Here is a 17,826-nt window from a genome sequence, read left to right as displayed (position 1 = left end):
AAGGTTTGAAATGTTCTTGAATTATGGCTAAAGTGCTAGTATATTCTTAAATGTTGCCATGTTTCCCTTTGTTGATAGACTACGTATTAAACTAATAAAAATAAATGTGTGTGCTTAAACATTAAAGACGAAAAAAGCAGAGTGTATTCGAGCGTGTTTACGAAATGCACTTACTTGCACGCGGATCATTAACGAACTGATAGAGGCTGCAATAATGACTTAAGCCAGAAGATGGCGGCAGAGAGTATCATGAAATGAAATGATCTGCATTTATATAGCGCTTTTCAAGTCAATGACTTCCCAAAGCGCTTTACATTGTGCTTCACATTTCCCAATAGCGGCCTTGATCTGTGCAGCCATGTAAGGCGCTAACCTGCGTATTGGGGGTTCAGTGTCTTACCCAAGGACACTTCGACATGTAACACGGACAAGCCGGGATTCGAACTGGGATCCCTTAATCCTAAAACGATCACTCTACCTCCTGAGCTACTGCCGCCCCAAAGTTCAAAATACAGTTACAGCTCATTTTAAGGCAATATTGGTAAAACTCATGCATTGTCATTGAACGCTTTAATCGCCAAAACTCCATTTATACTTCTGGCAAAATCATATTTCCTGCTTCTTTTGCTGGCTCAGGCTCTGTACGAGAACATGCTGGTGGAGTTGCCCTTTGCCAGCTTCTTCCTGTCGAAGTTGCTTGGCACCAGCGCGGATGTGGACATCCATCACCTGGCCTCTTTGGACCCAGAAATGTACCGCAACCTTCTCTTCCTCAAGAGCTACGAGGGTGACGTGGAGGAGCTTGGTCTCAACTTCACAGTGGTCAACAATGACCTGGGAGAGGCTCAGGTGATTTTATCTCGAAATAAACTGATTTCATCCGGTTTGTGAGACAACGCAGAGAGCAGCTCAAGAAAAATAAGATCAGCATCATGTTAAACTGTGACCTGCAGTTGGTGCATGGATGTCTCTTTTAAGTGAAGCATTTGTTATTATGTTAATTCGAAACTAAAGGTCAGTACCTGGATTAAAAATGTCTCCTGGGCGTCTTTGCAAAATTTTAAACACGCCTCACTTCCAAATAAATTAAATTTGTGTCTTTTGTTATAAACACACTGTCATTAGACACTACAAAAAATGTAATCAAGTCAAGTCAAGTCATTTTTATTTGTATAATCCTAATGAACTGAAAAACAATACTGTATATAGACCCCCGGGATAAGAAATTTAGCATTTCTTAGGTGGGAATCGCAAAGTTAAATTGCCGTGCAGCAAGTAATAAAACCCTATTATTAGTTGATGCTAATGGGTTGCAATTTGCGTGGCTGCTTCGTATTTCTGGATAATCGCAAGCTTACTTTTCCATAGCCATCATTTTTGCTTCTTCCTTTAGCATCACTGCAAACAGTGGTTCCCATAGCAGATGCAGTAAAAAGTCCCGCTAAGAATTTACAAAGCACACAAATGTCTGAACTGAATGAAGAGAGAGAAAAGGTAGAAAGTGGTATAAGTTATATTGATATGGGACACAGGTTCTGGCATTATTATTATTTAAATAAAAAATTATCATCTTCAAACGCCTCACTCTGAAATAGAATGCCCTCGAGGATAAGCTTTTTTTAGTGGATTTTTGCGGTTTTGTTAAATTTTGTCTTAAAATATATGATGTGTACCTCTCAAAAAACTAATCAGAATGTATCCTTTCATGGCTCTTTGGGTCAAAAATGTTCCCGACCCATGCCTTAATGCCTCGTATTAGCTCTCCTCAAACAGTGCCTGAAAACGGCAAGAGCTGCAACTCGGCCTCTGCAAACATGATAGCAAGGTAAACAATTTGTGGGAGATTAGGCACACACCCGGGAGCAGCCTGCCCTCCGTTTGCCCCCCTCCTTCCCAGATAGCCAACCACCGGATAAGCAACGTAATTCTTGTACATTAGCCCATAATCGCACTCTCTGCTGTGCTGCAAAAAAAACAGAGCAAACACTTTCATTCCGGAGTAGTCTGACTCAACACTCTTGTGAAGTTTATCACAGTGTGGTTTTCGCCAGACACGTCGGAGAGGCCCTGATTCAACTCTGGTGTAATGTCTGACTGTTGAGCAAATAATGGTAAGCCTGTCTTGGGCACTAGGAAAAGAAAATGTCACGATTAGGCTTTAATCCCTCTTTCCAAATGACCACTTGACATTTTTGATTACTCTCTTAAAGCTGGAAGTATTCTTGCAGGCATCAACATTTTGAGTGTTTTTTTAATATGAAAATTTCATGGAAGTATGTCAAATGTTCCAAATCAAAATAATTACACAGAATAGATTAACTGTTTCCCTGTTGGCATTTTTTTTTTACTCATTTTGAGATTTCCTTAATTTTTCACTTATTTTTGTCATAAAGTAACCAAAATAGTCCTTAACATGAACAATATCTATATGTCTGTCTGTCTATGTGTATATAATATATATGTTATATATATATCCATCCATCCATCATCAGCAGCGCTTATCCTCAGTAGGGTCGCAGGGGTGATGGAACCAATCTGAGTCATCTTCAGGCAGTGGGCAGGGGGACACCCTGAACTGGTTGCCAACCAGTCGCAGGGCACATAGAGACAGACAACTCACTCGTTCTCTCATACCTAGGGACAATTTAGAGCGATCAATTGACCTGACATGCATGTTTTTGGAATGAAACCAGAGTGACCGGAGAAAACCCACGCAGGCATGGGTAGAGAAGATGTAAACTCCCTCGGGGAGGCTGCGGTAGCTGAACCTTCACACCGTGGGGCTGCGCCCTAACCAATCAGCCGCCGTGCTGCCATTTATTTATTTATATATATATATATATATATATATATATATATATATATATTATATCATCCGTCCATTATCTGCACCGCTTATTCTCAATATGGTTGCGGGAGTGCTGGAGCCCATCCCAGCTATCTTCGGGCAGTGGGCAGGGGACAACCTGAACCGGTTGCCAGCCAGTCGCAGAGCACACAAACAAACACCCAGGGATAATTTGCATCAGCCAACTAACCTGACATGCATATATACAGTATACTGTATATATAATATATAGATACACTCATCCCTCTCTAGCCAAAAAAGGTATTATGTATATGTTAATGTGAGACACGTGAATGAGTGCATGAAGTAAATGGGTGGATGCCTGAAAGGATTCTGTGTAAGAGGGTATTAAATTGCATTAATCATTTCATGTTATTTAATTTATATGTTCATACTGGTTTGTTGTATCTTGTCTCATTCGCTGCACTTATGTTTTTGGTCATATAGTCATGTTTTGTAAGCGAGCAGCTACGTGAGTCCTTAGAACAAGTGCACCAGCGCATGTGTGTATAGGATGTGACCGCAGAGAGAGAGGAGCAAATGGACATGGCGAATGTAAAGAACGCCAATACGAATGAGTAAAAGAATATAAAGTCAAAAGCAGTGCACACTGGATTTCATCATCGTTCCCTGAAATTTACAACATAGATATGCTTTTAAATAAAATTGTAATCTACAAAGTAATCGTTATTTTTATTAATTATACCTGTAATTTGATTACCTATTTTCTCTGTAATGGACCATGATTTTTTCATTAATATATATATATATATATATATATATATATATATATATATATATATATAGATTGAAGAAAATAAGTATTTGAACACCCTGCTTTTTTGCTTTTACTCCCACTTAGAAATCTTGGAGTGGTCTGAAATTTTCATCGTAAGTGCATGTCCACTGTGAGAGAGATAAACTAATAAGAAAAATCAAGAAATCACAATGCATTATTTTTTAACAATTTATTTGTGTGATACAGCTGCAAATAAGTATTTGAACATTTGAAAAAAATGAATGTTAATATTTGGTACAGTAGCCATTGTTTGCTGTTACAGAGGTCAAACATTTCCTGTAGTGTTTAACCTGGTTTGCACACACTGTAGTAGGGATCTTGGCCCACTCCTCCACACAGATCTTCTCTAGATCAGTCAGGTTTCTGGGCTGTCGCTGAGAAACACGGAGTTTGATCTCCCTCTAAAGATTTTCAATTGGGTTCAGGTCTGGTGACTGGCTGGGCCATGCTAGAACCTTGATATACTTCTTATAGAGCCACTTCCTGGCTGTGTGCTTCGGGTCGTTGTCATTTTGGAAGACCCAGCCATGACCCATCTTCAATGCTCAGACTGAGAAAGGAGGTTCTTCCCCAAAATCTCAAATACATGGCCCCAGTCATCCTGTCTTTAATGCAGTGCAATTGTCCTGTCCCATGTGCAGAAAAACACCCCCAAAGCATGATGCTTCAGAGTAGGGATGGTGTTCTTCGGATTGTTCTCTTCATTCTTCTTCCTCCAAACACACGTAGTTGAATTATGACCAAATAGTTCTATTTTGGTCTCATCTGACCACAAAACTTTCTCCCATGACTCCTCTCTATCATCCAAATGGTCATATGCAAACAGAAGACGGGCCTTGACATGTGCTGGATAAAGCAGGGGAACCTTTCGTTTCATGCATGATTTCAAATCATGACGTCTTAGTGTATTACATGGTGAATGGTAAGTGGTCTGCATTTATTACCGCTTTTCAAGTCAATGAAGACCTCCCAAAGCGCTTTACAATGTGCTTCACACTTACCCATTCACACACACACTCACACACCAATAGCGGCCATGCAGCCATGCAAGGCGCCGACCTGCTTATTGGGGGCATTAGGTATTCAGTGTCTTGCCCAAGGACACTTCCTACAGTACACCTACAGTAACCTTGGAAACGGTAGTCCCAACTCTTTTCAGGTCATTGACCAACTTCTGTCAAGTAGTTCTGAGCTGATTCCTCACCTTTCTTAGAATCATTGAGACCCCATGAGGTAATATTTTGCATGGGGCTAAACTCCTATTGTCCGTCATGTTTAGCTTCTTCCATTTTCTAATGATTACTCTAACAGTGGACCTTTTTTCACCAAACTGCTTGGCAATTGCTCCGTAGCCCTTTCCAGCCTTGTGGAGGTGTACAATTTTGTTTGTGGTGCGTTTGGACAGCTCTTTGGTCTTCGCCATGTTATTCTTACTGTCTTGTCTTACTGATTGTATAGGGTGGACAGGTGTCTTTATGCAGCTAACGACCTCAATCAGGTTCATCTGATTCAGGATGATACATGGAGTGCAGGTGGACTTCTAATTGGCGAACTAACAGGTGTTTTAGGGTCAGAATTCTAGATGATACACAAGTGTTCAAATAATTATTTGCAGCTTTATCACACAAATAAATTGTTAAAAAATCATGCATTGTGATTCACGGATTTTTCTTATTAGTTTATCTCTCTCACAGTGGACATGCACCTACGATGAAAATTTAAGGACCCCTCCATGATTTCTAACTGGGAAAAATAGCAAAATAGAACACAGATTTAAATAGAATGATTTTCATGACCGCTCTGTTCACGCTTTTGTTTCGATTTGGCTTGTCCCCATGTGACCAAAAACAACAACATAGAAATTATGAATAAAATAGAAAATTAAATTGAAATTTAATTTGAAAAAAAAGTGAAAGTAGGAATAAAATAGATGAAAATAAAATTAAAGTACATTAAAAATAAAACAGAAAAAATAGACTAAAATGCAATAGAATGGAATATACAGACAAATTCAAATTCAAATTGAAAAAAGTTAAAATGAAATTGAAAATTAAAAAAAAATTGAAATAAAATAAAACAGAATACAAACACTAAAAATATAATGAGTAAAAAATAAATAAGTAAACTACAAATTAAAATACAACTAATTTGAAATACATTATGATAAAATCATAAATTAGCTAAAAGGAATATTATTTTAACAAAAACATTATTTCAGGCTTTTACACTTTCTTTGGTCCTGGTAAAAGTGAGTAAATCGGACGCCGTTAGCAGCAAAAACGCGCCTCGGACCCTTCTTGTCCTCCCGTTGCCATTATGATGTCATCATAAACCCACCTTTATGAACCGCGATGAGCCCATTTTATCGAGCGCTAACTGCTCTAAAGCTAATGAAAAGAGAGCTCGGGGCCAAATTGTATTGGAGCAGATGTTCATTGGCCGCTCTATATTTAGCCCACCACTTAACCGCACCTTTAATCAGTGTGCTGCTGGATAACGTTTTAATTACCTCGCCGTGATTGAGTTGCGTCCGCATCGCAACATTAAAGCTGCCTAGTTTTTGGCTTTGCTATTAGGAAAGTAGTAATTGCTTAAATGTCTGTGCAGGTAGTGGAGCTGAAGCCAGGCGGAAAGGACATTCCCGTCACCACGGCCAACCGCATCGCTTATATCCACTTGGTGGCCGATTACAGGCTCAACAAGCAGATCCGGCCCCACTGCCTTGCCTTCCGGCAGGGGATAGCTAACGTGGTCAACCTGGAGTGGCTACGCATGTTCGACCAGCAGGAGATCCAGGTTAGGAAATCTTAATAGGGGTTGTGTTAATCCTATCAAATTGAGAGATAGTCAACATTTTTTTTTGTTTAAACAGGTCCTGATATCTGGTGCTCACGTGCCAATTTGTCTTGATGACCTGAAAAAGTTTACAAACTACTCAGGTAAGAAGAAATTATTTTCCCTTAGAAAGTACTTTAAGCCAAATTAAAAGTAAGATTGGGCCTAGTTAATCCAGCCTAACATGACTCGGCCCGCAAGTATTATAGCCCGACAAATCATATATATATATATATATATATATATATATATATATATATCAGGGATGTGATTTTTCCGCTAATTCGCGGAATTCCGCTTTTTTTATCTCCAAAAATAAAATTTTAAAATTTCCGGTGTTTTAATTGGTAAAAAAAAACGATTTCGTCTCGACAGCATGCCATTTGAGTGTTTCCGTAACTGAAATGAAACGTACTTGCGATTGGTTGAAGTCTCGTGTTGACCAATAAACGCGCTTGTTATAGGAGTGTGCCATTGTTCATTTCTCACACGTTTTTGCCGGGTGTTTAAAGAAAGATGTCCGTGATCGAACGCAAAGATGCTCCGCGAGCTAAAGAAATTGATAAGATTGTAAAAAACAAGTTTCGATGGGACTGGTTGGAGAAGGAATTATCTACGAATGTTGGAAAGAAGACTGTGACGAATTTGTTCAATGACTTTATTCGGAAGATCGATCGTGCCGGGAAAGCACTTTGCATTTGGTGTCATGATACCATCGACTATGGTGGGAGAGGTTTCAAAGCTCTTGAAAGTCACGCAAAGAGCAAAAAACACGTGAAAGAACTCCAGTCAAGAACGACAAATTATTCCATCGCTGGAAGTTTCGGTGCCCAAACGAAAACTCCAAAACTTTACGGCCTCCATCCCTTATTGACATCACAATCGGAAGCGGTAATAAAGAGACGTGATCCACCCCAACAACCTGTACCAGTTGCTGATAGAGTCGTGAATTTTGAGGTAGGTGGTAAACTTTTCAAATTTATTTGACAGTTTTCCCATTTTTTTCGAAAATATTATAACGTAATAAAAATGGCCATAAATATTTAACAATTACAATAATAGATTTTCATGTGTACATTACACCAACACTTTACTGTAGGGCCTATACTTATTGTACTTTTTACTGCCCTGGTCCTACCTGGTTTCCCCCCCCCCCCCCCCCCCAGCTAGCAATCACCCCCCCCCCCCCCCCCCCGCTAATTTTCAGATAATTTCACTTTGGTCAAATCACATCCCTGATATATATATATATATACATTGGTAATGTAAATCAAAGTAATAAGTGACGTATTTATTTTTGATGTACGATAGTTATCAGATTGAAACATAAAAAAAACGTTAAAACCACCAATTAAATTAGTTATAAAATAAGAAAAAAAACAATTATTATAATAGTCAGGGAAAGTGCAATCAAATATTATTAGAAATTATTAAGGACTATTTTCGTTACTATAAATCAAAGTGAGGTAAATGAAATATCGCTTACTACCACAAAAAAACATCTAATAATCATTTATTGAAGCGTAGTTAGTTAAAAGCACCAATTGTATTGCTTCCATAACATACCGTAATACAAATAATGATATTGCAAAAGTTACTCCTTAAAGATACTTATGAATCAATATCAATGTGGTGAAAACATTGTATGCAATGAGATTAGACATGGCACAAAGTTAAAGTCTCTCTTTTTTTTACTGTGAGATAATATAATCTAATATTAACAATTTTAAAGGACCCTTTTAAAGTGCCGTGCAGCATCTCAATGGATTATGATATAAAGCAGGGGTCTCCACTTTATCATAGCCTATAAGGTCTATCCGAGGCGCGATTATTGGTTGAAACTGTGGTAACCCCCAAATATAACATGGGTCATTGTGATTTTCTCGCATGTTTGATTTTTAACTGGCATGATGCTTTGTGGTTGACTGAACCTATTTTAACCTCTACAAATTACAGCCTGTTTAAAACATAGTAATAACATAGTAACAACATACTAATAACATGTTAGTTTAGCCATGCATATCAAACTAGTAGCTCTTCCTTCTAATCAGTAACAAAAAAGTAGCTCTCAGCTTCAAAAGGTTGGTGGCCCCTGACATAGAGCCATGAAAGCACCATAGTTAATTTTTTTTTAATTGGGTTTAGACTAGCCTATTACTTTAGCGACAAATCTAGTCTCACAAATGTGCTTTGTTGGTATGAAATTAGGCGGCTACACGGCCACGCACCCGGTCATCCAGATCTTCTGGGAAGTGGTGGAAGGTTTCACAGACGAAGAGAAGCGCAAACTGCTCAAATTCGTCACCAGCTGCTCCAGACCTCCTCTGCTCGGCTTTAAGGTAACTACACTCTCAAAACTCACTTAGACTGTCATTGATGACTATGCAAGTTGAAGTTATGTTCTTCTTTACTGGAATATGAGCATGAGTAAGCTCCCACTGCAACAAATCAAAGCATCCCATTGAGCGTAAACGTGGCTTTGATGTGTTTGTGATGCAAAGAAGGAAAAAACTTTCAGAAAGCAGCTCCCGATAAAAGAGGTCTGATAGGTTTATAAGTCTTATCAGCTCTGGTTCACGACCCCGCTCTGCTCGGTCTGGACAAACAGTCATTTTTGAAAAGTTAGAAGCAGAACTGAACTTTCGAACTTTTTCCTTGATTGTTTCTTACATTTCCTTGCATTGTGGCTCTATCACAAACTCTTCAGTCTCCGATCCTAAAAATGAATCTGGTATCATTCTGTATGTGTCAAAGGTTTCTTTTTTCTGAGGTCATATTTTAACCTTTATGTAGTCATCAAAACAGGCCTTTAGTTACCGTGCTTTCTGGACTATAAGGCTCAACCAAAAAACTAGTATTATTCAAGAATTTTGTAGTGCGCCTTTAAACCCAGTGCGCCTTAGATACCGGAAAGTACAGTAAATAGAATATAATGGAGTGTCATTGTAACATGTCCAATGCATAATGGAATTAAAATGTGCCGTCCAGATGGTGCAAAAGCATTTACAAGATAAAATACCACAGTTTGAATAACAAGTTAAGTGTGGTAGGATAAGAATACATATTAAAATGGAATCATCCCCAAATTAAATTGGAAATGTATCATTGCGATTAATGCTACTGCATACAGTAACTACTTATGATCGAATGAATCATTTCATGTTGTTAGAGAAACCAGGTTTTTATGTTCTTTGGAATTGATTGGTATTTTCTGACTTTTTTTGTAACCCTAGCTTTTGAAGTTGTTTTTATTCTATGCGCCTTATAGTCAGCTGCGACATATATATATATATATATATATATATTTGTTAGTTTTTTTTTGCAAAAAAATATTTTTTAAGTTCTGACACAACCTTAAAAAATGGCGCTTTTGTGCCACGTATTCTCAAACATATGTTTTGTGTTGCCAATATGCTGCAAAAAAAAACAAAAACATACACACTTGTTCAATTTTTCAACCGAACAATTATTGTACTAGGCCGAATACGTACGGGATCTCTATTACTTACTGTGCCTTATATATGAAAAATATATGAGAAAACACTATTTTTTCGGTGGTGCTTCTTATAGTCCAGTGCGCCTTATATTGTGAAATTACAGTACTTAAAGTTGTTTTCCCTTAGTTATTTGACCCCTTCAGTGCCATAACGTGTAAATACATTTTCAGACGTATTGACACTGTGTGCCAAAATGTAAAAATGTGTGGGTTGTTTTTGTTTGAAATATTATTAAAAATGCTTTTAGCGCTGCCAATCAGTAAGTAATAAGCCTCTGGGAATTATTAAAGTAGGATAAATCACCGCTAGATAGTAGGAATGGCTTTGATCAGATCTTTATTCACACACTTACTGGCTAGTTTTGCTTCCTGTATCCAGCGTTGGCCAGTGTAAAGGCGGCCAATTTGACGAGTATGCAAAGTTAAGCAGTTTGGTGAGAAAAGCAAAGATATAAGTACAGACCGTTAACGTTTCAAAGCTTTATTCTTTCTAAAAAACGATGACAAGGTCCCTTAGTCTTTGTCAGGGCAGAGTGTGAGGACATTTCATGCTTGTCCACAACCACCAAAGCTGTTTTTCTTGGAAGTTTTCTTGTAAACAAAGATTTTCAAGAAACTTAGCACTGTTCAACTGTTGTTTAGTAAACAATGGTAATAGCTAGAAACATACTTTTTTTATATGTCCTACACAGCTACAAAATTATTTTTTTTGTAGGCCTTTAAAAATTTCCATTCGAGAGAATGTTCAGACAATGAATTACAGTAAAAGATTAAAATAAAAACATTTTAGTGCAAAGAAGAGAGTGGAACTTAAGGAATCTGCATCAAAGTGCTTGCTTAAAACTGTCCGGACTAAATAAGTGTTGAGGGTGTCATAAAATGTCCTAAGCACTGTACATGACCACATTACTAATTGGGGCCTTGAGCTAAAAAGGTTTGAGAAGTATCAACGATGTCCATCGGGATTGTATCTTTTTATTAGCGTCATTAGCTCTGGAAAAGTTTATGGTAGTCCTGTGCCAGCCCAAAGAACCCAAACTCTCCACAGTCGCCTCCTCCCTTTTTAATCCAATTGACTTTGGGCAGCACGCGAGGGCGGTCCTCCCACTACAGGCGTTCATTTGCGGCCGGCAGGGGCAGCACCCCCTGACCCGGACCCCCCGGCTCCAGCCAGCTCCGCCTTAATTAGCTGTCGTGAAAGGAGCCAGAGATTCATTAGCGAGAATATAGATGCTGTCAGGCGGAGCCATTTAAAAAAGATGATGGAAACTGCACTTTCCCCGGCCGGGCCGGCCTCTCCCCGGGAACGACGATGGCCGTAACGACGCCTTCTCAATAAGCAACGATAGTTTAATACGGTAATTGGCGGAAAAATGGGGTCGGTGCCGTTCGGCCCCCGAAGGGCCATTTAATCGGGATGATAGGATATTTGCTGACTTGAAAAAGCGTGGCGAGGAAATCGGAGCCGCTCGTTATGACGAAGCTCAATGTCACAGTCGGGGATTGAGAAAAAAAACATGAAATGAACATTTCGTGCTAGGTCAAAGTGCGGCCTGCTTCCTAAATTGCAAGGTGGTACAGAATACAATTAACCTTGGGGAGATAGAGCGATTTAGGGAGATAACCCACAATGATTGCTGTTTTTACCATCAAAACTGTCATTACAGTTTTATTGATCATTTCTAATTTCCTTTTCAAAACCATGTTTCATGAAAATTAGCGTTATACTCTTCTACACTAAAAACTAACATCCTTCCTCCGTCAAAAACGTCCCTGTTTTTCTCCTAAACAGGGTTTGTATGGATACTTGAAATCCTAGAAAATATTTGAATTTTAATGTGGTGTTTTCAAGGTTTAGGAAAATGGTAGAATTTAGGTGAAGTGCAGAAATGCTTGAAATTGTGGGCATTGCCAGGTTTTTTGGCTCTATGGACCACAGAATAAATTAAGATTTTTTTTAAGAGGTGTGTGAAAATGACACCAACACGCCTGCTCTGGTGACTTCGTTATGGCGTTGTCGTGTAAGGCGCCACCGCCCCCTACTGGTCGCACCCAAGAGGACTGCTCTATATAGGATGCCGCCTCTTTCAGCTCCCAAAGGGCTCCACAGATTTTTTGTTGTTATTTAACAATATCTAATAAATAATAATTTTATGCACCAAAATATTAAGTAATTAGTAATTCTATGTTTTGCGTCGGGATCCCTGAAAAACACATTAAATATTAAATAAAATGTTCACAAAAAAATGGAAAAATAGACAACAATGTTAAGCTTTTTACACACTGGGCAATGTTAAAGTCGAACAACAACACAAAATCCCTGAAAATACATAATAAAATCTAAATTATTAATATTAACTCTTCAGTGCTATAAATAACTAATGAAATACAAAACAATCAACTATTTTAAATTCTTTTTTTACCAATTTAGACACAGATCCTCTGAAAGACATTTAAAAATAACTTAAATTAGTTAAAAAAAAAAAGGAAAAGATCTGCAGTTGATTTAAAGATTGAACGTACTCATTATCATGAAAACAAGGGCCAAATTTGGCTCTTTTTTTCAGTTCTTATGCATACAGTCTTTTTTTTTTTTTGTCTTTCGTATTGAACTCATTTATTACCCAACACCCCTTAGAGCATTTCTGTGTTTGTGAACAATTGTGTCCTAGCCAAGCTGCGTTTCAAGTGAAGTCATGTTTATTTGGGTAGCCCTTCATCACAAAGTCTCAAACGGCTACACAGACCACAGATTTTTGCAAACCACAGATTATTAGGACACCATCCCCTGATCTAAAACCTACATGGGGGCAAGGAAAAACTCGAAAATCTCAACATGAGGAAAATGAAGAAACCTTGAGAAGGAATCATGAGTTAATTCCCCTTGCAGGATGACCAGGCTGCAGTTGATGTTGCAATAACAAATAATACACAGATATTGTCAACATGAAATATAGGTTATTCATATGCTATAGAATATATTTGTTTTTTGGGCTTAGATTTAAACAGTTCCACGAGGTTGTAGATCGAATCTCCGGGTAAGAGCATTCCACAGCACCTGCAGATCTTTTCTTAGCACTTGGTATAACTAGAGGACCAGCATTTTTAGAGCGAAGTCTCCGGACCGGAAAATAGGGGGAAATTAAATCTGAAAGATATGAGGGAGCAAGTCCATGCATGATTTTGTATAATACCAACAGAATCTTAAAATCACATCTTAAGCTAACAGGGAGCCAATGCGGGTTAGCTAAAGTCGGGGTAATGTGATCAAACTTTCTTGTCTTAATTAAAAGCCTCGCTGCAGCATTTTGTACGAGCTGAAGGCTCCTGATTTTGGACTTCGGGTGACCAGAGTGAAGTGCATTATAGTAATCGAGACGGTAGGTAACAGACGCATAAATTATAATCTCCGCATCAGACTGAGACACCCTAGGGCGAAATTTAGCAATGTTGCGAAGATGGAAAAAAGCTGTTCTAGTAATATTCTTAACGTTCATTTGAAAAGACAAATATGACACCTAAATTTTTGACTGAGTCACTCTGGATAATATTACATTCGTCAATGTTCAGAGCAGTTTTTGAGAACAAGTCACGGCATTTAGATGGACCAATAACTCACACTTATGTTGTTAAGGCAGAATTCATGTCAGTTTATAGCAGCCCATTGACACAAAAAGATCATGGATGGGAATAGCTAAAAATCACTCAAAATATGTGCTAGCAGCAAAATAAGGATTTTATTTTAGTCATCAATTCAACAATAAAAGTTGTTTTGACCAGCGCTAGATTTCTTTCCTTTGAAGGGTCTGGAAAAATTGAAAAAAATGTGCTTGAAAATGCTTGAATTTGTCCATATAATGGGTGGACTAACTCGGTCTAAAGCAAAAAAAGTGATGCCATCTTTTTTTATATTTCAAAAGCATCTTACATCTAATTCTTCATGCAAAACTAGCAGTGTTTTATTCACTGCCTGTTAAAAAGTAGCTCCGTCTTGTACGCCGAAAACAAATCGTCTTTCACGAAATGTAGCTGTGTTTTCAATGCTTTTTCTGACCTTTTTCTTGTAGGAGCTCTACCCAGCCTTCTGCGTTCATAACGGTGGCACCGACCTGGACCGGCTGCCCACAGCCAGCACCTGCATGAACCTCCTCAAGCTGCCCGAGTTCTACAGCCAGCAGCAGATGAGAAACAAGTTGCTTTATGCTATCGAGTCCTCGTCCGGCTTCGAGCTCAGCTAAGGCTGCACCGTGCACTGACTTAAACTCATTTTTTGCGTGTATGAGTGTGCACTAGATGCCACGGCATGTTTAAAAGTTTTTATTTTTTTAGTTATTGCAAATTAGCTCATCAAAAAAAAAAACGTAAAGACGAACGGCCATTTTCCACTGCACGACACCCAAGTTAATGCTCTAAATCACAATTCAATTTTATTGTAATTTTAAAAAAGAAATACAGACAGGGTAGGAAACTTGGCCATGCACGTAAAAGCAATCAAACGATCACAAACAATGCAGATGGGGTTTGGCCGTTTAATACAATAGCGTCATATCCTTTATCCTCTGCGAGGATCTGAGAGAAGGTCTTTGATTTACACACGAATGTGCTCAGGACCATATATCATGTACTGCCTTCTGGTGGCCAAAGCGAGGAGCAGCATAATCATTCATTAGGTGGATAGTGAATGTTATCTTTTCTTCCCCCCCAATGGCTGCCTGAGCTGCTTTTCATTCGCTTTCAGTGTGTAAACTGGATTATTTTCAGCTACAATTTCAAACACCATTGTACATTATACCCCTTTTCTGGTGTCTTGGTTGTGTTTTCTGAATTCCGCCAAATTTTTCAGTTTGCTGTGCTGGGAAACTTAAACCGTGGCGAGCAGTGGAAAAGTGACACGTGTATCATGTTTGTTTTCACCAAAGATGACGCTATATATCTCAGTATAACTCATTAACCCCCAGTCTAATATGACAGAAAATAGACGTCTATAAATGTCAATGGCACCGAACGTGTCCAAGAAAAGGCAATACTAAAAAAGTGGGACTGTGAATTATTTTACGATTGCTGAGAAATTTTCAGTGTATGTCGCCACGGTAATCAGCGCGTACAAGGGTTTTGCTGAGGCAGATATATCCGAAAGGATGATTTATTTGTGTATATGTATATGTTCTCTCGATTCATCATTCAGTATTTGTACAGGTTTGCTTCCTGCGTGTGTGAGCAAGCGAAGGCGGGAGAGACTGTGTCACGTGATGAGAATTGTTCTGTGTAGAAACGAGTGATTGTTTGGAAAGGAATAAATCATTTTTATTCATCTTTTCATCTGTCATTTCAAGGTAAAATCAAGCAATCAATGGGGGGGAAGAAGATGCATCCTGGATCTTTATGACCTCTGACGTATAATTAAGGAAACATCCAGTTAAGGAACACGAAGCAGAAATATTCTGGCCTTGAGATGCATTACCGGCCTTGTGTGCGTTTGTCATAAATCTACTTACGGCCATCCATCTGTGTTTTTTTGGACCCAAGCCATTGCCTCTCAGCAACATCGCTGCATCCCCCTCAAAGCTTCATCAGCACAACTCAAAGTCGTAATTGGGTCTTAAGAAGGCCGACTTGTCATTGAAATGAGGGATTCATCTCAATTAGGTGGAGATTTATTCCCTGCTATAACCCGGTGATAGATTATAACTGTTAATGTGGGATCCTGTGAATCATCCACGGCATCTAATAAGCTTTAGTTCGACAGTAGAGGCATTTTGAAGGCGGATTAAAAATCTAGTTTTGGTTTGATAAACTTTGCATCCTATTTCACTATTGTTTCCACATTAAAAAGGCCAATCATTGGTTTCTTTAATCACAGATTCTCAACCAAAAAGCCTTTTTTCCCCCCAGTCTGTGGCTCCCTCTAGAGGCACAATGGTGAAACTGCATTGGTAAGTACAATAACAACATGAAGTGGCCTAATTTCTTTGGTAATATCCAGCTAAAACGTTTCACTGAGCTCTTTCAATCCTAGATTCCCATAAGAGGAGGTTTTTTTTCACTCCCGGTCTATGGCTCCCTCTAGAGGTCTAGGGAATCAAATACATTGGCATGTATAGTAACTAATAACATTAAGTGCATTTTGTGCTCCCTTTATATTTAATATCTGGAAATAGGATAGCTTCACACTGTACTAAATTTTAAGTTCACATGAGAATCACATTTGTTGAGATTAGAACTCGTGTCACCTAATGTCTTACATTATAGCTCCAGGCAAATTGCCATTTACGAGCTCTTATCGGCCCTAACGACAAGAGCACGGGCGAGGCTGGGCGCCGTTTGTACCGTGACACATGGGGGCCGGTGTTGTGCCACCGGCACGATAGCTTCCCAAAAAAAAAGAAAATAAATGTGCGCTGCAAAGCGGTTTTGTATGATCTAACAACATACTACTTTGCCTCTTGTCAAGCGGGGGCTCCTTCATGCAGCTTTGACACCCATGCTTGCTGCAAAGGTATGCAGAGAGACTGACACTCAGTAGGAGAGAGGTGGCTGGGGGACAGTTCACCTCTGACTGGGTCTACCAAAATGAACGGCCCAAAGGGGGAGGATTTACTCCATTACTAGATTTCCCGTCTTCCAAATAACACACACTATTCATAACCTCGCATTTTCCCCGATTCGTGTGAAATGAATAAAATATTTAAATCAAAATCGATTAGAAGTTCACTCAGGTGAATTAATCTAGCCTTGACAGCTTGACGTGAGAGACAGTATGAGGATGGGCATCGCTTGGCAAATGTCTCGCCCTATGGAGTAATTAAGTAGAACCGCCACTGAATGACCTTCATTTTACATCGGAGATCAATGTGAGAATTGTTTCAAGCATTCTTATTATCATATATATCAAGGAATATATTGCCACTGCCTTATTTGTTTTATTTCTTGATCCGAGGTGGTTCTTTAACTAAAGGAATACTGTGTATTATTTGGTGCTTCCCAGTGGTAAAAAACACAATTCTTTAAGATATACATGTTGATATAAATAATAAGCAAACAACATACACTATCATATAAACGTGCATTATTGAAAATACTAATGGGTCACGAATTGGCCATTCATTTCATTTTTCTCAATCCATAAAAAGCTACAGAGGTGACATGAACTTTGCTACTGTACATATATGACAAACATTTGACATTAAAACGCTGCAGATTCTATTACGAGCTTTATTTTATGTGCAAAAAACAGTCTCCAGAATATTTAAAAAAAGCAACGTATGTGTGTTTAAAACCGGAAGTGGCAAACTTTTACCAAAACAAGTCAAATGCAGGGCGGCACGGCAGCACAGTGGTTAGCGCGTGTGCGACACCGTTCTGAGGTCATGAGATTGAACCTTCCTGTGTGGAGTTTGCATGTTTTCCCCATGCTTGCGTGGGTTTCCTCCGGTTTCCTCCCACAATCCAAAAACACTCATGTCAGGTTAATTGGCCGGTCCAAATTGTCCCTAGGTGTGAATGAGCGACTGACTTGTCTGTCTCTGTGTGCGTTGCGACTGGTTGGCAACCAGTTCAGGGTGTCCCCTGCCCACTGCCCACCCCTGCGACCCTACTGAGGATAAGTGGTGCAGATAGTGGATGGATGGATGGATGGAAGTCAACTGTGATAATTGAAGCGGCTTATTCACGCACAAAGACTTGGTCTCACTTCAAATAAAGCTCTGTAGACAAAAATACTATACCAAATAGAATAAATCTGTAATACAAAATCAAGTAGTAAATCAACCGAATAGTTCTCCCCGTGCTTGCGTGGGTTTCCTCCAGGCACTCCGGTTTCCTCCCACATTCCAAAGACATGCATTTCAG

General features: G+C 39.0%; 1 protein-coding gene across 1 annotated transcript in view; it reads left to right on the top strand.

Moving 5' to 3' along the window:
• The window catches only part of ube3c (ubiquitin protein ligase E3C), a 50,508-nt gene extending 35,219 nt beyond the window's left edge, over positions 1-15,289 (top strand). Inside the window, exons 20-24 of the mRNA XM_088322646.1 lie at positions 637-849; positions 6,255-6,443; positions 6,520-6,586; positions 8,691-8,821; positions 14,046-15,289. Coding sequence (XP_088178772.1) covers positions 637-849; positions 6,255-6,443; positions 6,520-6,586; positions 8,691-8,821; positions 14,046-14,216 — 771 coding nt within the window. The 3' untranslated portion in view covers positions 14,217-15,289. The remainder of the gene's footprint in view (positions 1-636; positions 850-6,254; positions 6,444-6,519; positions 6,587-8,690; positions 8,822-14,045) is intronic.
• Positions 15,290-17,826: the final 2,537 nt, after the last annotated feature.

Source organism: Urocampus carinirostris, chromosome 18 (assembly GCF_059441175.1).
Source record: "Urocampus carinirostris isolate Australia breed hairy pipefish chromosome 18, RoL_Ucar_1.0, whole genome shotgun sequence".
Classification (NCBI taxonomy): Eukaryota; Metazoa; Chordata; class Actinopteri; order Syngnathiformes; family Syngnathidae; genus Urocampus; species Urocampus carinirostris.
This window is presented reverse-complemented; position numbering and strand designations above follow the sequence as displayed.